Below are 27,519 nucleotides of genomic sequence, written 5' to 3' on the forward strand. Positions count from 1 at the left end.
TGGAGTGTGTAAACCCTGTGTGGTGTGAACCCTGTGTGGTGTGAACTCTGTGTGGAGTGTGTGAACCCTGCGTGGTGTGAACTCTGTGTGGAGTGTGTAAACCCTGTGTGGTGTGAACTCTGTCTGCTTTGAACTCTATATGGAGTGTGTAAACCCTCTGTGGTGTGAACCCTGTGTGGTGAGAACTCTGTGTGGTGTGAACTCTGTGTGGTTTGAACTCTGTGTGGTGTGAACCCTGTGTGGTGTAAACCCTGTGTGGTGAGAACTCTGTGTGTTTTGAACTCTGTGTGGTGTGAACTCTGTGTGGTTTGAACCCTGTCTGGTTTGAACTCTATATGGAGTGTGTAAACCCTGTGTGGTGTGAACCCTGTGTGGTGAGAACTCTGTGTGGTGTGAACTCTGTGTGGTGTGAACTCTGTGTGGAGTGTGTAAACCCTGCGTGGTGTGAACTCTGTGTGGAGTGTGTAAACCCCGCGCGGTGTGAACTCTGTGCGGTCTGAACTCAGTGTGGAGTGTGTGAACCTTGCGTGGTGTGAACTCTGTGTGGTGTGAACTCTGTGTGGAGTGTGTAAACCCTGTGTGGTGTGAACTCTGTCTGGTTTGAACTCTATATGGAGTGTGTAAACCCTGTGTGGTGTGAACCGTGTGGTGAGAACTCTGTGTGGTGTGAACTCTGTGTGGTTTGAACTCTGTGTGGTGTGAACCCTGCGTGGTGTGAACTCTGTGTGGTGTGAACTCTGTGTGGAGTGTGTAAACCCTGCGTGGTGTGAACTCTGTGTGGAGTGTGTAAACCCTGCGCGGTGTGAACTCTGTGTGGTGTGAACTCTGTGTGGAGTGTGTGAACCCTGCGTGTCGTGAACTCTGTGTGGAGTGTGTAAACCCTGTGTGGTGTGAACTCTGTCTGGTTTGAACTCTATATGGAGTGTGTAAACCCTGTGTGGTGTGAACCCTGTGTGGTGAGAACTCTGTGTGGTGTGAACTCTGTGTGGTTTGAACTCTGTGTGGTGTGAACCCTGCATGGTGTGAACTCTGTGTGGTGTGAACTCTGTGTGGAGTGTGTAAACCCTGCGTGGTGTGAACTCTGTGTGGAGTGTGTAAACCCTTCGTGTTGGAACCCTGTGTGGTGTGAACTCTGTGTGGAGTGTGTAAACCCTGTGTGGTGTGATCTCTCTGTGGTGTGAACTCTGTGTGGTGTGAACTCTGTGTGGAGTGTGTAAACCCTGCGCGGTGTGAACTCTGTGTGGTGTGAACTCTGTGTGGAGTGTGTAAACCCTGTGTGGTGTGAACCCTGTGTGGTTTGAACTCTGTGTGGTGTGAACCCTGCGTGGTGTGAACTCTGTGTGGTGTGAACTCTGTGTGGAGTGTGTGAACCCTGCGTGGTGTGAACTCTGTGTGGAGTGTGTAAACCCTGTGTGGTGTGAACTCTGTCTGCTTTGAACTCTATATGGAATGTGTAAACCCTGTGTGGTGTGAACCCTGTGTGGTGAGAACTCTGTGTGGTGTGAACTCTGTGTGGTTTGAACTCTGTGTGGTGTGAACCCTGCGTGGTGTAAACCCTGTGTGGTGTGAACTCTGTCTGGTTTGAACTCTATATGGAGTGTGTAAACCCTGTGTGGTGTGAACCCTGTGTGGTTTGAACTCTGTGTGGTGTGAACCCTGCGTGGTGTGAACTCTGTGTGGTGTGAACTCTGTGTGGAGTGTGTGAACCCTGCGTGGTGTGAACTCTGTGTGGAGTGTGTAAACCCTGTGTGGTGTGAACTCTGTCTGCTTTGAACTCTATATGGAGTGTGTAAACCCTGTGTGGTGTGAACCCTGTGTGGTGAGAACTCTGTGTGGTGTGAACTCTGTGTGGTTTGAACTCTGTGGTGTGAACCCTGCGTGGTGTGAACTCTGTGTGGTGTGAACTCTGTGTGGAGTGTGTAAACCCTGCGTGGTGTGAACTCTGTGTGGAGTGTGTAAACCCTGCGCGGTGTGAACTCTGTGTGGAGTGTGTAAACCCTGTGTGGTGTGAACCCTGTCTGGTTTGAACTCTATATGGAGTGTGTAAACCCTGTGTGGTGTGAACCCTGTGTGGTGAGAACTCTGTGTGGTGTGAACTCTGTGTGGTTTGAACTCTGTGTGGTGTGAACTCTGTGTGGTGTGAACTCTGTGTGGTGTGAACTCTGTGTGGAGTGTGTAAACCCTGCGTGGTGTGAACTCTGTGTGGAGTGTGTAAACCCCGCGCGGTGTGAACTCTGTGCGGTGTGAACTCAGTGTGGAGTGTGTGAACCTTGCGTGGTGTGAACTCTGTGTGGTGTGAACTCTGTGTGGAGTGTGTAAACCCTGTGTGGTGTGAACTCTGTCTGGTTTGAACTCTATATGGAGTGTGTAAACCCTGTGTGGTGTGAACCGTGTGGTGAGAACTCTGTGTGGTGTGAACTCTGTGTGGTTTGAACTCTGTGTGGTGTGAACCCTGCGTGGTGTGAACTCTGTGTGGTGTGAACTCTGTGTGGAGTGTGTAAACCCTGCGTGGTGTGAACTCTGTGTGGAGTGTGTAAACCCTGCGCGGTGTGAACTCTGTGTGGTGTGAACTCTGTGTGGAGTGTGTGAACCCTGCGTGTCGTGAACTCTGTGTGGAGTGTGTAAACCCTGTGTGGTGTGAACTCTGTCTGGTTTGAACTCTATATGGAGTGTGTAAACCCTGTGTGGTGTGAACCCTGTGTGGTGAGAACTCTGTGTGGTGTGAACTCTGTGTGGTTTGAACTCTGTGTGGTGTGAACCCTGCATGGTGTGAACTCTGTGTGGTGTGAACTCTGTGTGGAGTGTGTAAACCCTGCGTGGTGTGAACTCTGTGTGGAGTGTGTAAACCCTGCGCTGTGTGAACTCTGTGTGGTGTGAACTCTGTGTGGAGTGTGTGAACCCTGCGTGGTGAGAACTCTGTGTGGAGTGTGTAAACCCTGTGTGGTGTGAACTCTGTCTGGTTTGAACTCTATATGGAGTGTGTAAACCCTGTGTGGTGTGAACCCTGTGTGGTGAGAACTCTGTGTGGTGTGAACTCTGTGTGGTTTGAACTCTGTGTGGTGTGAACTCTGTGTGGTGTGAACTCTGTGTGGTGTGAACTCTGTGTGGAGTGTGTAAACCCTGCGTGGTGTGAACTCTGTGTTGAGTGTGTAAACCCTGCGCGGTGTGAACTCTGTGTGGTGTGAACTCAGTGTGCAGTGTGTGAACCTTGTGTGGTGTGAACTTTGTGTGGAGTGTGTAAACCCTGTGTGGTGTGAACTCTGTCTGGTTTGAACTCTATATGGAGTGTGTAAACCCTGTCTGGTGTGAACCCTGTGTGGTGAGAACTCTGTGTGGTGTGAACTCTGTGTGGTGTGAACCCTGTGTGCTGTGAACTCTGTGTGGAGTGTGTAAACCCTGCGTGGTGTGAACCCTGTGTGGTGTGAACTCTGTGTGGAGTGTGTAAACCCTGTGTGGTGTGATCTCTCTGTGGTGTGAACTCTGTGTGGTGTGAACTCTGTGTGGTGTTAACCCTGTGTGCTGTGAACTCTGTGTGGAGTGTGTAAACCCTTCGTGGTGTGAACCCTGTGTGGTGTGAACTCTGTGTGGAGTGTGTAAACCCTGTGTGGTGTGATCTCTCTGTGGTGTGAACTCTGTGTGGTGTGAACTCTGTGTGGAGTGTGTAAACCCTGCGCGGTGTGAACTCTGTGTGGTGTGAACTCTGTGTGGAGTGTGTAAACCCTGTGTGGTGTGAACCCTGTGTGGTGTGAACTCTGTGTGGAGTGTGTGAACCCTGCGTGGTGTGAACTCTGTGTGGAGTGTGTAAACCCTGTGTGGTGTGAACTCTGTCTGCTTTGAACTCTATATGGAGTGTGTAAACCCTCTGTGGTGTGAACCCTGTGTGGTGAGAACTCTGTGTGGTGTGAACTCTGTGTGGTTTGAACTCTGTGTGGTGTGAACCCTGCGTGGTGTAAACCCTGTGTGGTGTGAACTCTGTCTGGTTTGAACTCTATATGGAGTGTGTAAACCCTGTGTGGTGTGAACCCTGTGTGGTTTGAACTCTGTGTGGTGTGAACCCTGCGTGGTGTGAACTCTGTGTGGAGTGTGTGAACCCTGCGTGGTGTGAACTTTGTGTGGAGTGTGTAAACCCTGTGTGGTGTGAACTCTGTCTGCTTTGAACTCTATATGGAGTGTGTAAACCCTGTGTGGTGTGAACCCTGTGTGGTGAGAACTCTGTGTGGTGTGAACTCTGTGTGGTTTGAACTCTGTGGTGTGAACCCTGCGTGGTGTGAACTCTGTGTGGTGTGAACTCTGTGTGGAGTGTGTAAACCCTGCGTGGTGTGAACTCTGTGTGGAGTGTGTAAACCCTGCGCGGTGTGAACTCTGTGTGGAGTGTGTAAACCCTGCGCGGTGTGAACTCTGTGTGGAGTGTGTAAACCCTGTGTGGTGTGAACCCTGTCTGGTTTGAACTCTATATGGAGTGTGTAAACCCTGTGTGGTGTGAACCCTGTGTGGTGAGAACTCTGTGTGGTGTGAACTCTGTGTGGTTTGAATTCTGTGTGGTGTGAACTCTGTGTGGTGTGAACTCTGTGTGGAGTGTGTAAACCCTGCGTGGTGTGAACTCTGTGTGGAGTGTGTAAACCCCGCGCGGTGTGAACTCTGTGCGGTCTGAACTCAGTGTGGAGTGTGTGAACCTTGCGTGGTGTGAACTCTGTGTGGTGTGAACTCTGTGTGGAGTGTGTAAACCCTGTGTGGTGTGAACTCTGTCTGGTTTGAACTCTATATGGAGTGTGTAAACCCTGTGTGGTGTGAACCGTGTGGTGAGAACTCTGTGTGGTGTGAACTCTGTGTGGTTTGAACTCTGTGTGGTGTGAACCCTGCGTGGTGTGAACTCTGTGTGGTGTGAACTCTGTGTGGAGTGTGTAAACCCTGCGTGGTGTGAACTCTGTGTGGAGTGTGTAAACCCTGCGCGGTGTGAACTCTGTGTGGTGTGAACTCTGTGTGGAGTGTGTGAACCCTGCGTGTCGTGAACTCTGTGTGGAGTGTGTAAACCCTGTGTGGTGTGAACTCTGTCTGGTTTGAACTCTATATGGAGTGTGTAAACCCTGTGTGGTGTGAACCCTGTGTGGTGAGAACTCTGTGTGGTGTGAACTCTGTGTGGTTTGAACTCTGTGTGGTGTGAACCCTGCATGGTGTGAACTCTGTGTGGTGTGAACTCTGTGTGGAGTGTGTAAACCCTGCGTGGTGTGAACTCTGTGTGGAGTGTGTAAACCCCGCGCGGTGTGAACTCTGTGCGGTCTGAACTCAGTGTGGAGTGTGTGAACCTTGCGTGGTGTGAACTCTGTGTGGTGTGAACTCTGTGTGGAGTGTGTAAACCCTGTGTGGTGTGAACTCTGTCTGGTTTGAACTCTATATGGAGTGTGTAAACCCTGTGTGGTGTGAACCGTGTGGTGAGAACTCTGTGTGGTGTGAACTCTGTGTGGTTTGAACTCTGTGTGGTGTGAACCCTGCGTGGTGTGAACTCTGTGTGGTGTGAACTCTGTGTGGAGTGTGTAAACCCTGCGTGGTGTGAACTCTGTGTGGAGTGTGTAAACCCTGCGCGGTGTGAACTCTGTGTGGTGTGAACTCTGTGTGGAGTGTGTGAACCCTGCGTGTCGTGAACTCTATATGGAGTGTGTAAACCCTGTGTGGTGTGAACCCTGTGTGGTGAGAACTCTGTGTGGTGTGAACTCTGTGTGGTTTGAACTCTGTGTGGTGTGAACTCTGTGTGGTGTGAACTCTGTGTGGTGTGAACTCTGTGTGGAGTGTGTAAACCCTGCGTGGTGTGAACTCTGTGTGGAGTGTGTAAACCCTGCGCGGTGTGAACTCTGTGTGGAGTGTGTAAACCCTGCGCGGTGTGAACTCTGTGTGGAGTGTGTAAACCCTGTGTGGTGTGAACCCTGTCTGGTTTGAACTCTATATGGAGTGTGTAAACCCTGTGTGGTGTGAACCCTGTGTGGTGAGAACTCTGTGTGGTGTGAACTCTGTGTGGTTTGAATTCTGTGTGGTGTGAACTCTGTGTGGTGTGAACTCTGTGTGGAGTGTGTAAACCCTGCGTGGTGTGAACTCTGTGTGGAGTGTGTAAACCCCGCGCGGTGTGAACTCTGTGCGGTCTGAACTCAGTGTGGAGTGTGTGAACCTTGCGTGGTGTGAACTCTGTGTGGTGTGAACTCTGTGTGGAGTGTGTAAACCCTGTGTGGTGTGAACTCTGTCTGGTTTGAACTCTATATGGAGTGTGTAAACCCTGTGTGGTGTGAACCGTGTGGTGAGAACTCTGTGTGGTGTGAACTCTGTGTGGTTTGAACTCTGTGTGGTGTGAACCCTGCGTGGTGTGAACTCTGTGTGGTGTGAACTCTGTGTGGAGTGTGTAAACCCTGCGTGGTGTGAACTCTGTGTGGAGTGTGTAAACCCTGCGCGGTGTGAACTCTGTGTGGTGTGAACTCTGTGTGGAGTGTGTGAACCCTGCGTGTCGTGAACTCTGTGTGGAGTGTGTAAACCCTGTGTGGTGTGAACTCTGTCTGGTTTGAACTCTATATGGAGTGTGTAAACCCTGTGTGGTGTGAACCCTGTGTGGTGAGAACTCTGTGTGGTGTGAACTCTGTGTGGTTTGAACTCTGTGTGGTGTGAACCCTGCATGGTGTGAACTCTGTGTGGTGTGAACTCTGTGTGGAGTGTGTAAACCCTGCGTGGTGTGAACTCTGTGTGGAGTGTGTAAACCCTGCGCTGTGTGAACTCTGTGTGGTGTGAACTCTGTGTGGAGTGTGTGAACCCTGCGTGGTGAGAACTCTGTGTGGAGTGTGTAAACCCTGTGTGGTGTGAACTCTGTCTGGTTTGAACTCTATATGGAGTGTGTAAACCCTGTGTGGTGTGAACCCTGTGTGGTGAGAACTCTGTGTGGTGTGAACTCTGTGTGGTTTGAACTCTGTGTGGTGTGAACTCTGTGTGGTGTGAACTCTGTGTGGAGTGTGTAAACCCTGCGTGGTGTGAACTCTGTGTGGAGTGTGTAAACCCTGCGCGGTGTGAACTCTGTGTGGTGTGAACTCAGTGTGCAGTGTGTGAACCTTGTGTGGTGTGAACTTTGTGTGGAGTGTGTAAACCCTGTGTGGTGTGAACACTGTCTGGTTTGAACTCTATATGGAGTGTGTAAACCCTGTGTGGTGAGAACTCTGTGTGTTTTGAACTCTGTGTGGTGTGAACTCTGTGTGGTTTGAACTCTGGGTGGTGTGAACCCTGCGTGGTGTGAACTCTGTGTGGTGTGAACTCTGTGTGGTTTGAACTCTGCGTGGTGTGAACTCTGTGTGGTTTGAACTCTGTGTGGTGTGAACTCTGTGTGGTTTGAACTCTGCGTGGTGGGAACTCTGTGTGGTGTGATCTCTGTCTGGTTTGAACTCTATATGGAGTGTGTAAACCCTGTGTGGTGTGAACCCTGTGTGGTGAGAACTCTGTGTGGTGTGAACTCTGTGTGGTTTGAACTCTGTGTGGTGTGAACCCTGCGTGGTGTGAACTCTGTGTGGTGTGAACTCTGTGTGGAGTGTGTAAACCCTGCGTGGTGTGAACTCTGTGTGGAGTGTGTAAACCCTGCGCTGTGTGAACTCTGTGTGGTGTGAACTCTGTGTGGAGTGTGTGAACCCTGCGTGGTGAGAACTCTGTGTGGAGTGTGTAAACCCTGTGTGGTGTGAACTCTGTCTGGTTTGAACTCTATATGGAGTGTGTAAACCCTGTGTGGTGTGAACCCTGTGTGGTGAGAACTCTGTGTGGTGTGAACTCTGTGTGGTTTGAACTCTGTGTGGTGTGAACTCTGTGTGGTGTGAACTCTGTGTGGTGTGAACTCTGTGTGGAGTGTGTAAACCCTGCGTGGTGTGAACTCTGTGTGGAGTGTGTAAACCCTGCGCGGTGTGAACTCTGTGTGGTGTGAACTCAGTGTGGAGTGTGTAAACCCTGTGTGGTGTGAACACTGTCTGGTTTGAACTCTATATGGAGTGTGTAAACCCTGTGTGGTGAGAACTCTGTGTGTTTTGAACTCTGTGTGGTGTGAACTCTGTGTGGTTTGAACTCTGGGTGGTGTGAACCCTGCGTGGTGTGAACTCTGTGTGGTGTGAACTCTGTGTGGTTTGAACTCTGCGTGGTGTGAACTCTGTGTGGTTTGAACTCTGTGTGGTGTGAACTCTGTGTGGTTTGAACTCTGCGTGGTGTGAACTCTGTGTGGTGTGAACTCTGTGTGGTGTGAACTCTGTGTGGTGTGAACTCTCTGTGGTTTGAACTCTGCGTGTTGTGAACTCTGTGTGGTGTGAACTCTGTGTGGTGTAAACCCTGTGTGGTGTGAACTCTGTGTGGAGTGTGTAAACCCTGCGTGGTGTGAACTCTGTGTGGAGTGTGTAAACACTGCGCGGTGTGAACTCTGTGTGGTGTGAACTCTGTGTGGAGTATGTGAACCCTGTGTGGTGTGAACTCTGTGTGGAGTGTGTAAACCCTGTGTGGTGTGAACTCTGTCTGGTTTGAACTCTATATGGAGTGTGTAAACCCTGTGTGGTGTGAACCCTGTGTGGTGTGAACTCTGTGTGGTGTGAAACCCGCGTGGTGTGAACTCTGTGTGCAGTGTGTAAACTCTGCGTAGTGTAAACCCTTCGTGGTGTGAACTCTGTGTGGTATAAGCCCTGTGTGGTGTGAACTCTGTGTGGAATGTGTAAACCCTGCGTGGTGTGAACCCTGTGTGGTGTGAACTCTGTGTGATGTGTGTAAACCCTGTGTGGTGTGAACTCTGTGTGGAGTGTGTAAACCCTGCGCAGTGTGAACTCTGTGTGGAATGTGTGAACCCTGCGTGGTGTGAACCCTGTGTGGTTTGAACTCTATATGGAGCGTGTAAACCCTGTGTGGTGTGAACCCTGTGTGGTGAGAACTCTGTGTGGTGTGAACTCTGTGTGATGTGAACCCTGCGTGGTGTGAACTCTGTGTGGTGTGAACTCTGTGTGGAGTGTGTAAACCCTGCGTGGTGTGAACTCTGTGTGGAGTGTGTAAACCCTGCGCGGTGTGAACTCTGTGTGGTGTGAACTCTGTGTGTAGTGTGTGAACCCTGCGTGCTGTGAACTCTGTGCGGAGTGTGTAAACCCTGTGTGGTGTGAACTCTGTCTGGTTTGAACTCTATATGGAGTGTGTAAACCCTGTGTGGTGTGAACCCTGTGTGGTGAGAACTCTGTGTGGTGTGAACTCTGTGTGGTTTGAACTCTGTGTGGTGTAACCCTGAGTGCTGTGAACTCTGTGTGGAGTGTGTAAACCCTGCGTGGTGTGAACCCTGTGTGGTGTGAACTCTGTGTGGAGTGTGTAAACCCTGTGTGGTGTGAACTCTCTGTGGTGTGAACTCTCTGTGGTGTGAACTCTGTGTGGTGTGAACTCTGTGTGGAGTGTGTAAATCCTGCGCAGTGTGAACTCTGTGTGGTGTGAACTCTGTGTGGAGTGTGTGAACCTTGCGTGGTGTGAACTCTGTCTGGTTTGAACTCTATATGGAGTGTGTAAACCCTGTGTGCTGTGAACCCTGTGTGGTGAGAACTCTGTGTGGTGTGAACTCTGTGTGGTTTGAACTCTGTGTGGTGTGAACCCTGCGTTGTGTGAACTCTGTGTGGTGTGAACTCTGTGTGGAGTGTGTAAACCCTGCGTGGTGTGAACTCTGTGTGGAGTGTGTAAACCCTGCGCGGTGTGAACTCTGTGTGGTGTGAACTCTGTGTGGAGTGTGTGAACCCTGCATGGTGTGAACTCTGTGTGGAGTGTGTAAACCCTGTGTGGTGTGAACTCTGTCTGGTTTGAACTCTATATGGAGTGTGTAAATCCTTTGTGGTGTGAACCCTGTGTGGTGAGAACTCTGTGTGGCGTGTGTAAACCCTGTGTGGTGTGAACTCTGTCTGGTTTGAACTCTATATGGAGTGGTAAACCTTGTGTGGTGTGAACCCTGTGTGGTTTGAACTCTGTGTGGTGTGAACCCTGCGTGGTGTGAACTCTGTGTGGTGTGAACTCTGTGTGGAGTGTGTAAACCCTGCGTGGTGTGAACTCTGTGTGGAGTGTGTAAACCGTGCGCGGTGTGAACTCTGTGTGGTGTGAAGTCTGTGTGGAGTGTGTGAACCCTGCGTGGTGTGAACTCTGTGTGGAGTGTGTAAACCCTGTGTGGTGTGAACTCTGTCTGGTTTGAACTCTATATGGAGTGTGTAAACCCTGTGTGGTGTGAACCCTGTGTGGTGAGAACTCTGTGTGGTGTGAACTCTGTGTGGTTTGAACTCTGTGTGGTGTGAACCCTGCGTGGTGTGAACTCTGTGTGGTCTGAACTCTGTGTGGAGTGTGTAAACCCTGCGTGGTGTGAACTCTGTGTGGAGTGTGTAAACCCTGCGCGGTGTGAACTCTGTGTGGAGTGTGTGAACCCTGCGTGGTGAGAACTCTGTGTGGAGTGTGTAAACCCTGTGTGGTGTCAACTCTGTCTGGTTTGAACTCTATATGGAGTGTGTAAACCCTGTGTGGTGTGAACCCTGTGTGGTGAGAACTCTGTGTGGTGTGAACTCTGTGTGGTTTGAACTCTGTGTGGTGTGAACTCTGTGTGGTGTGAACTCTGTGTGGAGTGTGTAAACCCTGCGTGGTGTGAACTCTGTGTAGAGTGTGTAAACCCTGCGCGGTGTGAACTCTGTGTGGTGTGAACTCTGTGTGGTTTGAACTCTGTGTGGTGTGAACCCTGCGTGGTGTGAACCCTGCGTGGTGTGAACTCTGTGTGGTGTGAACTCTGTGTGGAGTGTGAAAACCCTGCGTGGTGTGAACTCTGTGTGGAGTGTGTAAACCCTGCGCGGTGTGAACTCTGTGTGGTGTGAACTCTGTGTGGAGTGTGTGAACCCTGCGTGGTGTGAACTCTGTGTGGAGTGTGTAAACCCTGCGTGGTGTGAACTCTATATGGAGTGTGTAAACCCTGTGTGGTGTGAACCCTGTGTGGTGAGAACTCTGTGTGGTGAGAACTCTGTGTGGTGTGAACTCTGTGTGGTGTGAACTCTGTGTGGTTTGAACTCTGCGTGGTGTGAACTCTGTGTGGTGTGAACTCTGTGTGGTTTGAACTCTGCGTGGTGTGAACTCTGTGTGGTGTGAACTCTGTGTGGTTTGAACTCTGCGTGGTGTGAACTCTGTGTGGTGTAAACCCTGTGTGGTGTGAACTCTGTGTGGAGTGTGTAAACCCTGCGTGGTGTGAACTCTGTGTGGAGTGTGTAAACCCTGCGCGGTGTGAACTCTGTGTGGTGTGAACTCTGTGTGGAGTGTGTGAACCCTGCGTGGTGTGAACTCTGTGTGGAGTGTATAAAGCCTGTGTGGTGTGAACTTTGTCTGGTTTGAACTCTGTATGGAGTGTGTAAACCCTGTGTGGTGTGAACCCTGTGTGCTGAGAACTCTGTGTGGTGTGAACTCTGTGTGGTGTGAACTCTGTGTGGTTTGAACTCTGTGTGGTGTAAACCCTGCATGGTGTGAACTCTGCGTGGTTTGAACTCTGTGTGGTGTGAACTCTGTGTGGTGTGAACTCTGTGTGGTGTAAACCCTGTGTGGTGTGAACTCTGTGTGGAGTGTGTAAACCCTGCGTGGTGTGAACTCTGTGTGGAGTGTGTAAACACTGCGCGGTGTGAACTCTGTGTGGTGTGAACTCTGTGTGCAGTATGTGAACCCTGTGTGGTGTGAACTCTGTGTGGAGTGTGTAAACCCTGTGTGGTGTGAACTCTGTCTGGTTTGAACTCTATATGGAGTGTGTAAACCCTGTGTGGTGTGAACCCTGTGTGGTGTGAACTCTGTGTGGTGTGAAACCCGCGTGGTGTGAACTCTGTGTGCAGTGTGTAAACTCTGCGTAGTGTAAACCCTTCGTGGTGTGAACTCTGTGTGGTGTAAGCCCTGTGTGGTGTGAACTCTGTGTGGAATGTGTAAACCCTGCGTGGTGTGAACCCTGTGTGGTGTGAACTCTGTGTGATGTGTGTAAACCCTGTGTGGTGTGAACTCTGTGTGGAGTGTGTAAACCCTGCGCAGTGTGAACTCTGTGTGGAATGTGTGAACCCTGCGTGGTGTGAACTCTGTGTGGTTTGAACTCTATATGGAGCGTGTAAACCCTGTGTGGTGTGAACCCTGTCTGGTGAGAACTCTGTGTGGTGTGAACTCTGTGTGGTTTGAACTCTGTGTGATGTGAACCCTGCGTGGTGTGAACTCTGTGTGTTGTGAACTCTGTGTGGAGTGTGTAAACCCTGCGTGGTGTGAACTCTGTGTGGAGTGTGTAAACCCTGCGCGGTGTGAACTCTGTGTGGTGTGAACTCTGTGTGGAGTGTGTGAACCCTGTGTGCTGTGAACTCTGTGCGGAGTGTGTAAACCCTGTGTGGTGTGAACTCTGTCTGGTTTGAACTCTATATGGAGTGTGTAAACCCTGTGTGGTGTGAACCCTGTGTGGTGAGAACTCTGTGTGGTGTGAACTCTGTGTGGTTTGAACTCTGTGTGGTGTAACCCTGAGTGCTGTGAACTCTGTGTGGAGTGTGTAAACCCTGCGTGGTGTGAACCCTGTGTTGTGTGAACTCTGTGTGGAGTGAGTAAACCCTGTGTGGTGTGAACTCTCTGTGGTGTGAACTCTCTGTGGTGTGAACTCTGTGTGGTGTGAACTCTGTGTGGAGTGTGTAAATCCTGCGCAGTGTGAACTCTGTGTGGTGTGAACTCTGTGTGGAGTGTGTGAACCCTGCGTGGTGTGAACTCTGTGTGGTGTGAACTCTGTGTGGAGTGTGAAAACCCTGCGTGGTGTGAACTCTGTGTGGAGTGTGTAAACCCTGCGCGGTGTGAACTCTGTGTGGTGTGAACTCTGTGTGGAGTGTGTGAACCCTGCGTGGTGTGAACTCTGTGTGGAGTGTGTAAACCCTGCGTGGTGTGAACTCTATATGGAGTGTGTAAACCCTGTGTGGTGTGAACCCTGTGTGGTGAGAACTCTGTGTGGTGAGAACTCTGTGTGGTGTGAACTCTGTGTGGTGTGAACTCTTGTGTGGTTTGAACTCTGCGTGGTGTGAACTCTGTGTGGTGTGAACTCTGTGTGGTTTGAACTCTGCGTGGTGTGAACTCTGTGTGGTGTGAACTCTGTGTGGTTTGAACTCTGCGTGGTGTGAACTCTGTGTGGTGTGAACTCTGTGTGGTGTGAACTCTGTGTGGAGTGTGTGAACCCTGCATGGTGTGAACTCTGTGTGGAGTGTGTAAACCCTGTGTGGTGTGAACTCTGTCTGGTTTGAACTCTATATGGAGTGTGTAAATCCTTTGTGGTGTGAACCCTGTGTGGTGTGAACTCTGTGTGGAGTGTGTAAACCCTGCGTGGTGTGAACTCTGTGTGGACTGTGTAAACCCTGCGCGGTGTGAACTCTGTGTGGTGTGAACTCTGTGTGGTTTGAACTCTGTGTGGTGTGAACCCTGCGTGGTGTGAACCCTGCGTGGTGTAAACCCTGTGTGGTTTGAAATCTGTGTGGTGTGAACCATATGTGGAGTGAACTCTGTGTGATGTGAACTCTATTTGGTGTTAACCCTGTGTGGTGTAAACCCTGTGTGGTTTGCAATCTGTGTGGTGTGAACCATGTGTGGTGTGAACTCTGTGTGGTGTGAACTCTATGTATGCTAACCCAGTGTGGTGTGAACCCTGCATTGTGTAACTTCTGCACTGTGTAAACTATCTCTCTCACTGTGTGTAAATTCTGCATGGTGTAATTGAAAGGGAGGTCATCATGGAGGGATTGTTTATTGAGTCAGTGTTGGTGGGAGTCTGAAAAAGAAAGGGAACAACCACTTTAGTGGATATTCTATAGAGTCCGCAACAGCAACAGAGACACTCAGGAACAGATCAGGGGGCACACATTTAAGAGACTCTTAGGTATGCACTTAGATGACAGAAAAATGGAGGGCTATGTAGGAGGGACGGGTTAGATTGATCTTCGAGTAAGTTAAAAGGTTGGCACAGCATTGTGGGCTGAAGGGCCTGTACTGAATGTTCTATATTCTATGTAAATCCTGTGTGGTAGAAATCCCACAGGGTTTTGCACCATGTAAACTCTGCATGGTGTAAGTGCTGAGTGGAGTACATCCTGCATGGTGCAAATCCTCTGTCGAGTCGATTCTGCATCTATTTCTCCTGCATTGGCTGAATCCTGCATTGACTGAGAAGTTAAGTATTAGTATTTTCAATATTATTAGTGTTGTTTAGATCCACCACTCGCTACATCCTATACTGCTCAATGTTTGCAAAGGTTACCTCTATCCTCTGTGAAAACAGGACCTGAGTCTGTATTTGATTTTTCCGCCTGGTTCCTAGTTATAGTATCCTAGTTTCTGATGGTGGGGACCTCCAATTGTACTCACCAAGTTTTTTCTCACATTTACAGTGTGTACGGTTGATTTTTGTTGTGGAGTTTTGTCGGTCTCTGTTGCCATTGTGATGTCAGTGTACCTGTTGATGTCTGACTGTTGGAGCTGATGTGGCCTTTGAGGTTGTTCATGGAGACATTGTTGTTCCTGTGGCTGGCGTATTTTTTGTTTTGTTGCCGCTAATGATGGCTTGTAGATTGTGAATGTGATCTTCGTGTTGAAGGAGGAACATTAATTTGTTGGAGGTGATATTGTCATTTTGCTTGTTGGATGAGGTATTGTGTTTGAGCTTGGAGGTAGAATTTTGAGTGTAAGGTTATGGAGTTGGTTGGACACAACTGTGTGGTTTGGAAGTGGTGTCGACACAGGGTTTTGTAACTTTTTGGCTGTGGGTTTGCCAGCAGAGTTAATTTGTGTTTTGTTCCAGATGCATGAATTGACTACCTTTAATCTCTGGTTCTGTCCAACAGGTGAAGTCTCTCTTTGGTGCCTTGTGGTGCTTGCCATTGAACGTTACATGGTTGTTTGTAAACCAATGAGCAACTTCCGGTTTGGCAGCCAACATGCCATCATTGGTGTCGCTTTCACGTGGATCATGGCCCTCTCGTGTGCTGGTCCCCCGCTCCTTGGATGGTCCAGGTAGTACATGTATCATACTCTGCCTCCAATTTTGTTCCCATTTCACTGGATAGCCCTCCCAGAAAGCTCAACATTTCATGTGCATCTGATTGCTCTTAAATGCTCACACCAGAATTGTTTGGTTTGAATGAATAGTTGTAAAGTAACTTAGTAGGGACTTACTGTAGACCTCAACAGATTTACATACTTATTATGACATTGGAGACCATTTTGTCCATTGGCTCCATACCAACTCACAGGGAACACTAATGTCCCATTCCCTCTTCTTATTTTGCTGAATTCCTGCATCTTATTCTTCCTAACACATGCCCACCCAACACCCTTTTAAATCAAACATGAGGAAATCTGCAGATGCTGGAAATCCAAGCAACACACACAAAATGCTGGTGGAATGCAGCAGGCCAGGCAGCATCTAAAGGGAGAAGCACTGTCGACGTTTCGGGCTGAGACCCAATCACTTGCTGTTTACCTACACCAGAGGTAATCACAACAACCAATTAACCAACCAGCATGTCCTTCGGATGTGAGTGGAGGTCTGAGAACCAGGGGGGGTAAGCCAGATTGACACAGGGAAAAGGTGTACACTTCACACAGTCTGCACCTGAGCTAAGGAACTGGCCATTGAAGCACTATGAGCTCCTCCTTTCCTGAGGGTAGTCTCTTCATGGACCCAGTCTGTGGGCATGTCAGTACTGAGTCAGTTGAACACCCAGTATTAGAAGAATTCAACTGAAAGCCTCTTTTGCTTTTGAGGACAATATCCATGTCATGACTTGTGAGAAGCTTTCACCTGTGTCTGAGCTAATATATATTCCTCAGCCAGCCTTAAGAGTGCAGACCTGCTGGTTATGACCTTACTAATGTTTGCAGTAGTTTTTCATGGGCAAACTGATGATCAAAGCTAGCACATGACACCAGTGAACATATTATTGAGGAATTTTTGAGCTTACATAAAGCTCCATGTAAATACTTGGCATTTCTTTCCAGTAGGGCCATAGAGTTGTAGAATCAGACAGCATGAAACCTGGCCCAAATGATCCATCACAACCAAGATGCCTGTCCAAGCTACTCCCATTCTGCAGCATTTGCTCCATAATCTTCTCAACATTTTCAATCCATCTACTTGTCCAACTACATTTCAAAAGTTGTTATTACACCTGCCTCAGCCACTTCATCTGGTGTCTCAGGCCACACACATAACAGGCTCTGTGTAAAAGGATTGCCCCTCAGGTCCCCTTTCAATCATTCCCCTCTCACATGTTCTTGATTCTGCAACCCTGGCAAGACCTAGTCAATGTACCTCATGATTTTTATACACGTCTATAAGATCACCTGCCCATCTCTTATACTTCAATGAATAAGGCCCTAGCCTGTCCAACCTCTTCCTATAATTCAGTCTCTCAAGTCCTGACAACATCCTTCTATATCTTCTCTTCCGGTTTAATAACATATTTCATAGCAGTTCTGTATAACTGAATGTAGTACTCACTTGTGCAGCCTCTCCTGTGTCTTGTACAACTGCACTGTGACCTCCCAACTTCTATACCCAATGCCCTGAATGATGAAGGCCAACATGCCAGAAGCCTTTTTCACTGTCTCTACATTCAATGAACCATACAGCTGAACTCCAAGGCCCCTCTGCTCTACAACACTGCCTGTTGTTCATTGTGAAAGCCCTACCTGGATTTCACAATCCAAATGCAACTCCTTGCAGTTATCTGAATTAAAATCCTTGTGACCTGGAGCCTTCTCTGTTTCAGATATATCCCAGAGGGAATGCAGTGTTCGTGTGGGGTTGATTACTATACTCTGAAGCCTGAAGTGAATAATGAGTCCTTTGTCATCTATATGTTCACCGTCCATTTCACTCTCCCACTGACTGTTGTATTCTTCTGTTATGGTCGTCTGGTCTGCACAGTCAAAGAGGTAGGTTTCTGATCTCCCTCTGCCTGAGTGAATTCCCTTCATTGTCAGCAGTGTTCTGTCTTCAACACTGCAGACAATAACCATCACACTCGTGGTGTAAGTCTGGAGGCTCTACACAAAAAGACATTTATGACTCTGATAACTTGTGAGGTTCTTTTATTGAGCTCACTTCCTGCACTTGACCTATTGGATTTGAGCTCAAGACCTCTGTGAAGGTAGAACCAGACCATAATTACTGGGCTAGGACCAACTGCCTGAGCTCTGAAGGTGTTCAGTGCCAAAATTGGGGCTCTGGTGAATCCCCAGAGCAGGTGATGTAACCATTGAGACAAGTACTGACTGTCCTTCTCTGATGTTCTTTCTTCTATACAGGCTGCAGCCCAGCAGCAGGAGTCAGAGTCTACACAGAGAGCTGAGAGGGAAGTCACCCGCATGGTGATCATAATGGTGATTGCCTTCCTCGTGTGTTGGCTGCCGTATGCTGGAGTAGCTGCCTACATTTTCACCAATCAGGGCAGTGATTTTGGTCCAATTTTCATGACCATACCAGCATTTTTTGCCAAAAGTTCATCTCTCTACAACCCACTCATCTATATCCTGATGAATAAACAGGTAGGAGTTTAAACTTGCAAACACTTGCTGAAAATTTCTCTCTCTCTCCCAGTGTCTCTCGATCTGTCTGTCTGTCTCTCTCCCCTTCCCTCTATCACCATTACATTCTCTTTCTTACTCTATGTCTGTCTCTGTCTCAGTCTTTGGCGATTGCCTCCACACTCTACACCTCCCAACACTACTTCTCTCCCTTTCCCTGCCTGCCTGCTTCTCACTCCATTTTAGTTTATTCTCTAGACTCTTTTATATCTTCTTCTCTCTCTGCCTCCTCTGATTGTATCCTGCTACCTCTGAACCTGTCCATCTCTGGTGCTCTCTTTAACTCTGCCTCTGAGTAATCTAATTGTCAAGCTAAATTGCTCCCTTCCTCTTCCTGTTTATTTTCTTGTTTGTTTTCCAGTTTATCTCACTCTCTCTCAAAACTGTGCACAATCTCTCTGTCAGACATAGAAACATAGAAAACATTCAGCACAATACAGGCCCCTTGGCCCACAAAACTGTGCCGAACATGTCCCTACCTTAGAACAACCTAGGCTTTACCCATAGCCCTCTATTTTACTAAGCTCCATGTAGCCATCCAAGAGACTCTTAAAAGACACTATCACTCCCGCCTCCACCAACGCCGCCGGCAGCCCATTCCACGCACTCACCACTCTGCATAAAAAATTTAACCCTGACATCTCCTCTGTACCTACTTCCAAGCACTTTAAAACTATGCCCTCTCATGCTAGCCAGTTCAGCCCTGGTGAAAAGCCTCTGACTATCCACACGATCAATGCCTCTCATTATCTTGTATACCAGTATCAGGTCACCTCTCATCCTCCGTCACTCCAAGGAGAAAAGGCCAAGTTCACTCAATCTATTTTCATAAGGCATGCTCCCCAATCCAGGCAACATCCTTGTAAATCTCCTCAGCACCCTTTCTTCCTGTAGTGAGGCGACCAGAACTGAGTACAGTACTCTAAGTGGGGTCTGACCAGGGTCCTATATAGCTGCAACATTACCTCTCGGCTCCCAAATTCAATTCCACGATTGATGAAGGCCAGTACACAGTATGCCTTCTTAACCACAGAGTCAGCCTGTGCAGCTACTTTGAGCGTCCTATGGACTCAGACACCAAGATCCCTCTGATCCTCGACACTGCCAAGGGTCTCATCATTAATGCTATATTCTTCCATCATATTTGATGGACAAAATGAACCACCTCACACTTATCTGAGTTGAACTCCATCTGCCACTTCTCAGCCCAGTTTTGCATCCTATCAATCTCCCATTGTAACCTCCGACAACCCTCCACACTATCCACAACACCCCCAACCTTTGTGTCACCAGCAAATTTACTAACCCATCCCTCCACTTCCTCATCCAGGTCATTTATAAAACTCATGAAGAATAGGAGTCCCAGAACAGATCCCTGAGGCACACCAGTGGTCACCGGCCTCCATGGAGAATATGACCCGTCTACAACCACTCTTTGCCTTCTGTGGGCAAGCCAGTTCTGGATCCGCAAAGCAATGTTCCCTTGGATCCCATGCCTCCTTACTTTCTCAATAAGCCTTGCATGGGGTACCTTATCAAATGCCTTGCCGAAATCCATATACATTACATCTACTGCTCTACCTTCATCAACATGTTTAGTCACATCCTCAAAAAATCCAATCAGGATCGTAAGGCATGACCTGCCCTTGACAAAGCTATGCTGACTATTCCTAATCATGTTATGCCTCTCCAAATGTTCATAAAACCTGCCTCTCGGGATCTTCTCCATCAACTTAACAACCACTGAAGTAAGACTCACTGGCCTATAATTTCCTGGGCTATCCATACTCCCTTTCTTGAATAAGGGAGACTCTCTCACTTATGGTCTATCCCTCTCTCTCTGTCATTTTCTCCCCTTTTCTCTCTCACACAGTTATTGGTTTACGATCATGCGCACACACACTCCTGACGAAGGGTCTCGGCCCGAAACGTTGACTGCTCGTTTCCACAGATGCTGTCCGACCTGCTGAGTTCCTCCAGCTTGTTGTACATGTTGCTTTGACCCCAGCATCTGCAGAGTACTTTGTGTTCACACACACTCTTTGGTGCAAAGTGGAACTTTGTCTCCAACAGGTGTCCATTACTGCTGGACTAGTTGCAAACACTTTCACAGGTAGATCACTGAGAAGGAGGTCACCAAGGTTTACCCTCCTATCGGTTGATCAATACCTGCCACGGACTCAATCTGGCAGATGTGTCCACTCTTTTTCTGAAGTCAAAAACATATTTTGATCAGGTTTATGTTTGAACATAAAATAGCTAAAGATATCAATACTGCTCCCATATACTTCTCTTAAATATTGAAATGAATCCGCATCTACCACTTGTGCTGGATGTTTGTTCCACACTCTCACCATCCTCTGAGTGAAGAAGCCCTCACTCATAGTCCCCTTAAATATTCCACCTTTCATCCTTAACCTAGATCTAATCTCACCCAATCTCTGGAAAAAAAGCCTGTTTATATATACTCTTATGTATAACCTTTTGAATATCTCTAGCAAATCTCCTCTTCTTCTCTTATGCTCCACGGAATAAAGTCCAAACCTATTCAACCTTTCCCTATAGTCCTGGCAACATCCTTGTAAATTTTCTCTGTAATCTTTCAATTTTGATATCTTTCCTGTAGGTAGGTGACCAGAACTGCACAAAATACTTGACATTAGGCCTCATCAACATCTTATACAACTTCAACATAACATCCCATTTCCTGTACTCAGTGCCCTGATTTATGAAGGCTAATGTGCCAAAAACCCTCTATCTACCTGTGCTGCCACTTTCAAGGATTTATGGATCTGTATTCTCAGATCCCTCTGTTCTACCGAGCTCCTCAATGCCCCACCCCTCACCATGTAAGTCCTTCCCTTGTATGTCTTGCCAAAGTGCAACAACTTTACACTCGTATGCATTAAATTCCATTTTCAGCCCCTTTCTCCAGCTGTCTTTTGTCTTTCATACTCCCCATATGATTCTATTTTTCTCTCTACCTTCGAGTACAATTCCTGTATCTGGGTAGAAACTGCAATGTTTTTGGCACCATGGGCATTGACTCAGGTATAATTTTGGTAACAGTTTATGATTCCACCATCGCAATCCTCCACTATCATTGAACCCAATCTCAGCCAAATGCCAGTTTTGGGTTTCTCTACAACTGCTCAGCTCCACACCTGCTCAGATGGACCAATGAGATGAATTTCAGACAGAAACTGAGGGTGACTCTGTGTGATATCACACAATATTTGACTGGAAGCTGTTTCAGAAGGAGGGAATGCAAACAGAACTGTAAACCAGCTAATCCAGTTGGAATTGTTTCTTGAGTGTAACTGTAAAACAAATAACAGTAAAAACAGTGGATGTTATGTATTTTGGACTTTTAGAAGATGCTACAGAAAAAGTTATTAAACAACAGCATGGTGTTGGGATTACATACTGATATGGACTGGGCATGCATTACTGGACCAAAGACAGCAAGTGGGATCATGTTTTGTCTGGAAGGCCAACGATTTGTGTGACAGTTTGTAGGTTTAATAAATAGTTGAGCTACAGTATAGTTGTGAGATGGTGCAAAGAGGCTTCTGGGAGATATAAACAGGTTAAGTGTTTTACAAATCTGTTTTTGAAGAGGTAGTCAAAAGGATAGATGATGGCAGCATAGTAAACATAGAACAGAACAGGCCCTATGGGAGGACATGAAAATGTATGGAATTTAGCCAGGCCTTTGACAAGGTCCCTTATGGAAGTTTAGTCTGGAAAACTGGGTTGCATGGGACACAGGGAGAGCTAGCTGAGTGTATATAAAATTGGCTTGATGGTAGAAAGCAGAGGATCATGGCAAGAAGTTCCTCGGACAGGACTAGTGTTGAGCCTTGGGCGTTCTTTTTTTGTTAATTATATATAATAATATACAGTATATAATGTTATAATATTATTACATGTAAATAATGATAATGTACAAGAGACAGTTGATAAGTTTCTAGTTGACACTAAAATAGTTGGTATTAGACAGTGAAGATGGTTGCATTCAGTTGAGTTAAGTGTGAAGTATTATATTTTGGGAAGTCAAACCAGGGTATGAGATTCACAATGAATGGAAGGGACCTGGGGAAGCAGGTAGACAGTATACTGAAGAAGGCCAACCTTCATCATTCAGGACACTGAGTGAAGGAGTTGGGACATCACATTGCGGTTTTACAGGACACAGTTGAGGCTGCCTCAGAGTATTTTGTACAGTTTTGGTTACTTTGTTGTAGGAAAGGCATCATTAAGCTGGAAAGAGTACAACAAAGATTTATGAAAATGTTGCCAGGATTTCAGGGCCTTTGTTATAGAGAGAGGTTGGGCAAGCTAGGAGCAGAGAAGACTGAGGTATGACCTTATCAAGTGTATAAAATCATGAAGGACATGAATAGAGTCAATGCTGAGAGTCTTTTACCCAGAGAAGTGGAATCAACAACTGGAGGACATAGGTTTAAGGAAAGATTAAAAAGGGACCTGAGGCAATCCTTCATGCAGAGGGTTGTGGGTGTATGAAACAAGATGCATGAAGCAGTGCATTAGCACTACTTAAAAATATTTGGACAGGTACATGGATAAGAATTATTTGGGCCAGACACAGGCAGATGGGACATCTTGGGCAGCATAGATGAATTGGGCTGAAGGGCCTCTTTCTGTGTTCTCTGAGTCTAAGTGAATGGGCAAAAGACATGGAAAAAGATGAGGTCATCCCCACTGGAAGAAGTAGAGAAAGAAGTATTGGTACAGTATTACAGAAAGTTACCATGCAGAGGCATCAAGCAAGTGGGAGTCAGATTAGATGTTGGTCTTAGTAAGACTTGAGTAAGTGGAAAATGCATCTCACTGTAATTAGGTAGGGCTCTGAATCAGAATCAGAATCGAGTTTATTATCCCTGGCATGTGTCGTGAAATTTGTTAACTTAGCAGCAGCAGTTCAATATAGAAGGAAAAAAAAGTAAAATAATAATAATAAATAAATTACAGTATACATATATTGAATAGATTAAACATCGTGCAAAAAACAAGTGAAGTAGTGTCCAAGGAATCAATGTCCATTTAGGAATCGGATGGCAGAGGGGAAGAAGCTGATTTTGAATCACTGAGTGTGTGCCTTCAAGCTTCTGTACCTCCTGCCTGATAGTAACAGTGAGAAAGGGGCATGCCCTGGGTGCTGGAGGTCCTTAATAATGGACGCTGCCTTTCTGAGACACCACTCCTTGAAGATGTCCTGGGTACTTTGTAGGCTAGTACCCAAGATGGAGCTGACTAAATTTACAACCTCTGCAACTTCTTGCGGTCCTGTGCAGTAGCCACCCTCCCCCCCCCCCCCCCCCCCATACCGGACAGTGATACAACCTGTCAGAATGCTCTCCACTGTACATCTATAAAAGTTTTTGAGTGTATTTGTTGACATACCAAATCTCTTCAAACTCCTAATGAAGTATAGTTGCTGTCTTGCCTTCTTTATAGTTCCATCAATATGTTAGGACTAGGTTAGGTCCTCAGAGATCTTGACACCCAGGTACTTGAAACTGCTCATTCTCTCTGATCCCTCTATGAGGATTGGTATGTATTTCTTCATCTTACCCTTCCTGAAGTCCCCAATCAGCTCTTTTGTCTTACTGAGGTTGAGTGCCAGGTTGTTGCTGCGACACCACTCCACTAGTTGGCATATCTCACTCCTGCACACCCTCTCATCTCCATCTGAGATTCTATTAACAATGGTTGTATCATCAGCAAATTTGTAGATGGTATTTGAGCTATGCCTAGCCACACAGTCATGGGTATAGAGAGAGTAGAGCTGTGGGTTAAGCACACATCCCTGAGGTGCATCAGTGTTGATTATCATCGAGGAGGAGATGTTATCACTAATCCACACAGATTGTACTTGCATCTAGGAAGTCGAAAATCCAATTACAGAGGGAAGTACAAAGGCCCAGGTTCTGTAACTTCTCAATCAGGATTGTGGGAATGATGGTATTAAGTGCTGAGCTATAGTCGATGAACAACATCCTGATGTAGGTGTTCATGTTGTCAAGGTGGTCGAAAGCCATGTGAAAAGCTATTGAGATTGCATCTGCCATTGACCTATTGTGGCAATAGGCAAATTGCAATGGGTCCAGGTTCTTGCTGAGGAAGGAGTTCAGTCTAGTCATGACCAACCTCTCAAAGCATTTCATCACTGTCGATGTGAGTGCTACCAGGCGATAGTAATTAACTATATAACCATATAACAATTACAGCATGGAAACAGGCCATCTTGGCCCTTCTAGTCCATGCCGAATGCTTACTCTTACCTAATCCCACTGACCCGCATACAGCCCATAACCCTCCATTCCTTCCCTGTCCATATGCCTATCCAATTTTGCTTTAAATGGCAATACCAAACCTGCCTCTACCACTTCTACTGGTAGCTCATTCCACACAGCTACCACTCTCTGATTAAAGAAATCCCCTCTCATGTTACCCTTAAACTTTTGCCCCCTAAGTCTCAACTCACGTCCTCTTGTTTGAATCTCTCCTACTCTCAATGGAAAAAGCCTATCCACGTCAACTCTATCTATCCCCCTCATAATTTTAAATACCTCTATCAAGTCCCCCCTCAACCTTCTACACGCCAAAAAATAAAGACCTAACTTGTTCAATCTTTCCCTGTAACTTAGGTGCTGAAACCCAGGTAACATTCTAGTAAATCTGCTCTGTACTCTCACTATTTTGTTGACATCTTTCCTATAATTTGGTGACCAGAACTGTACACAATACTCCAAATTCGGCCTTACAATTTTAACATTACATTCCAACTCCTATACTCAATGCTCTGATTTATAAAGGCCAACATACCAAAAGCTTTCTTCACCACCCTATCCACATCAGATTCCACTTTCAGGGAACTATGCACCATTATTCCTAGATTACTCTGTTCTACTGCATCCTTCAATGCCCTACCATTTACCATGTATGTCCTATTTGGATTATTCCTACCAAAATTTAGCACCTCACACTTATCAGTATTAAACTCCATCTGCCATAGCTCAGCCCACTCTTCTAACTGGCCTAAATCTCTCCGGAATCTTTGAAAACCTACTTCATTATCCACGACGGCACCTACCTTAGTATCATCTGCATATTTACTAATCCAATTTATCACCCCAACATCCAGATCATTAATGTATATGACAAACAACATTGGACCCAGTACAGATCCCTGAGGCATACCACTAGTCACCGGCCTCCAACCTGACAAACAGTTATCCACCACTACTCTCTGGCATCTCCCATCCAGCCACTGTTGAATCCATTTTACTACTTCAATATTAATACCTAACAATTGAACCTTCCTAACTAGCCTTCTGTGTGGAACCTTGTCAAAGGCCTTACTGAAGTCCATATAGACAACATCCACTGCTTTACCCTTGTCAACTTTCCTCGTAACCTCTTCAAAAAATTCAATATATTTATCAAACATGACCTTCCACACACAAATCCATGTTGACTGTTCCTAATCAGATGCTGTCTATTCAGATAATTATATATACCAACTCTAAGAATACTTTCCATTAATTTACCCACCACTGACGTCAAACTGACAGGCCTATAATTGCTAGGTTTACTCTTAGAACCCTTTTTAAACAATGGAACCAAATGAGCAATATGCCAATCCTCCAGCACCATCCCTGTTTCTAATGACATTTGAAATATCTCTGTCAGAGTCCCTGCTATTTCTACACTAACATCCCTCAAGGTCCTAGGGAATATCCTGTCAGGACCCGGAGATTTATCCACTTTTATATTCCTTAAAAGCACCAGTACTTCCTCCTCTTTAAGCATCATAGTTTCCATAACTTCCCAACTTATTTCCCTTACCTTACACAATTCAATATCCTTCTCCTTAGTGAATACCGAATAAAAGAAATTGTTCAATGTCTACCCCATCTCTTTTGGCTCCACACATAGCTGTCCACTGTGATTCTCTAAGGGACCAATTTTATCCCTCACTATACTTTTGCTATTAATATAACTTGTAGAAACCCTTTGGATTTATTTTCACCTTACTTGCCAAAGCAACTTCATATCTTCTTTTGGCTTTTCTAATTTCTTTCTTAAAATTCTTCTTACATTCTTTATATTCCTCGAGCACCTCATTTACTCCATGCTGCCTATATTTATTGCAGATATCTCTCTTTTTCCTAACCAAGTTTCCAATATCCCTTGAAAACCATGGCTCTCTCAAACTTTTAACATTTCCTTTAAACCTAACAGGAACATAAAGATTCTGTACCCTCAAAATTTCACCTTTAAATGATCTCCATTTCTCTATTACATCCTTCTCATAAAACAAATTGTCCCAATCCACTCCTTCTAAATCCTTTTGCATCTCCTCAAAGTTAGCCTTTCTCCAATCAAAAATCTCAACCCTGGGTCCAGTCCTATCCTTCTCCATAATTATATTGAAACTAATGGCATTGTGATCACTGGACCCGAAGTGCTCCCCAACACATACCTACGTCACCTGAACTATTTCATTCCCTAACAGAAGATCCAACACTGCCCCTTCTCTAGTTGGTACCTCTATGTATTGCTGCAAAAAACTATCCTGCACAAATTTTACAAACTCCAAACCATCCATCCCTTTTACAGTATGGGCTTCCCAGTCCATGTGTGGAAAATTAAAATCTCCCACAATCACAACCTTGTGCTTACTACAAATATCTGCTATCTCCCTACAAATTTGCTCCTCTAATTCTCGTTCCCCATTAGGTGGTCTATAATACACCCCCATAAGTGTTACTACAACTTTCCCATTCCTCAATTCCACCCAAATAGCTTCCCTAGACGAGCCCTCTAATCTATCCTGCCAGAGCACCGCTGTAATATTTCCTCTGACAAGCAACACAACACCTCCCCCTCTTGTCCCTCCAATTCTATCACACCTGAAGCAACGAAATCCAGGAATATTTAGTTGCCAATCACACCCCTCCTGCAACCATGTTTCACGAATGGCTATAACATCATATTTCCAGGTATCAATCCATGCTTTAAGCTCATCCACCTTTCTTACAATGCTCCTAGCATTAAAATAAATGCATTTAAGAAATTCTCCACCTCTTCCTCTCTGTTTATCTCTAACAGTACAAAGAACTTTACTGTCTTCTTTTTCTTCCTTCTCCCATAATTCTGTTCCTACACTCTGGTTCCCCTCCCACCTCATATCTAGTTTAAATCCACTGGAGCCTCTCTAGCAAACCTATCTGCAAGAATATTTGTTCCCCTCCAGTTCAGATGTAAACTGTCCCGCTGGAACAGGTCCCATCTTCCCTGGAAAACTGCCCAATTATCTATAAATCTGAAGCCCTCCATCCTGCACCATGTCTTCAGCCATGTGTTGATCTGCACTATCTTACTATTTCTAAACCCACCTGCATGTGGCACTGGAAGCAATTCTGAGATTGCTATCCTGGAGGTCCTGTCCTTTAACTTGGCACCTAGCTCCCTAAACTCACCTTTCAGGACCTCCTCGCTCATTGGTCCCTACATAGACCACGACATCCAGCTGCTCACCCTCCCTCTTGAGAATACTGAGAACTCGATCCGAGATATCATGGACCCTGGCACCAGGGAGGCAACAGACCATACGGGATTCTCGATCTCTTCCATAGAACCTCCTATCTGTCCCCCTAACTATCGAATCCCCTATCACTACTGCTCTCCTCATTTCCCTCCTTCCCTTCTGAGCTGAGGGTCCAGTCTCGGTGCCACAGACGCAAACACTGCAACTTGTCCCTGGTAGGTCATCCCCACCAACAGTATCCAAAACGGTATACTTATTATTGATGAGAATGGCTACAGGGGTGCTCTGCTCTTCCTGTCTATTCCCCTTCCCTCTCCTGACAGTCACCCAAC

The 27,519-nt window shown here is 46.7% G+C and overlaps 1 protein-coding gene across 1 annotated transcript in view; it reads left to right on the forward strand.

The window, feature by feature from the left end:
• Positions 1 to 27,519, forward strand: part of LOC140741977 (rhodopsin) — a 179,628-nt gene that overhangs the window by 142,004 nt on the left and 10,105 nt on the right. The window contains exons 2-4 of the mRNA XM_073072613.1: positions 14,862 to 15,030; positions 16,791 to 16,956; positions 17,329 to 17,568. Coding sequence (XP_072928714.1) covers positions 14,862 to 15,030; positions 16,791 to 16,956; positions 17,329 to 17,568 — 575 coding nt within the window. The remainder of the gene's footprint in view (positions 1 to 14,861; positions 15,031 to 16,790; positions 16,957 to 17,328; positions 17,569 to 27,519) is intronic.

This window comes from Hemitrygon akajei, chromosome 19 (assembly GCF_048418815.1).
Source record: "Hemitrygon akajei chromosome 19, sHemAka1.3, whole genome shotgun sequence".
NCBI classification, from domain to species: Eukaryota; Metazoa; Chordata; class Chondrichthyes; order Myliobatiformes; family Dasyatidae; genus Hemitrygon; species Hemitrygon akajei.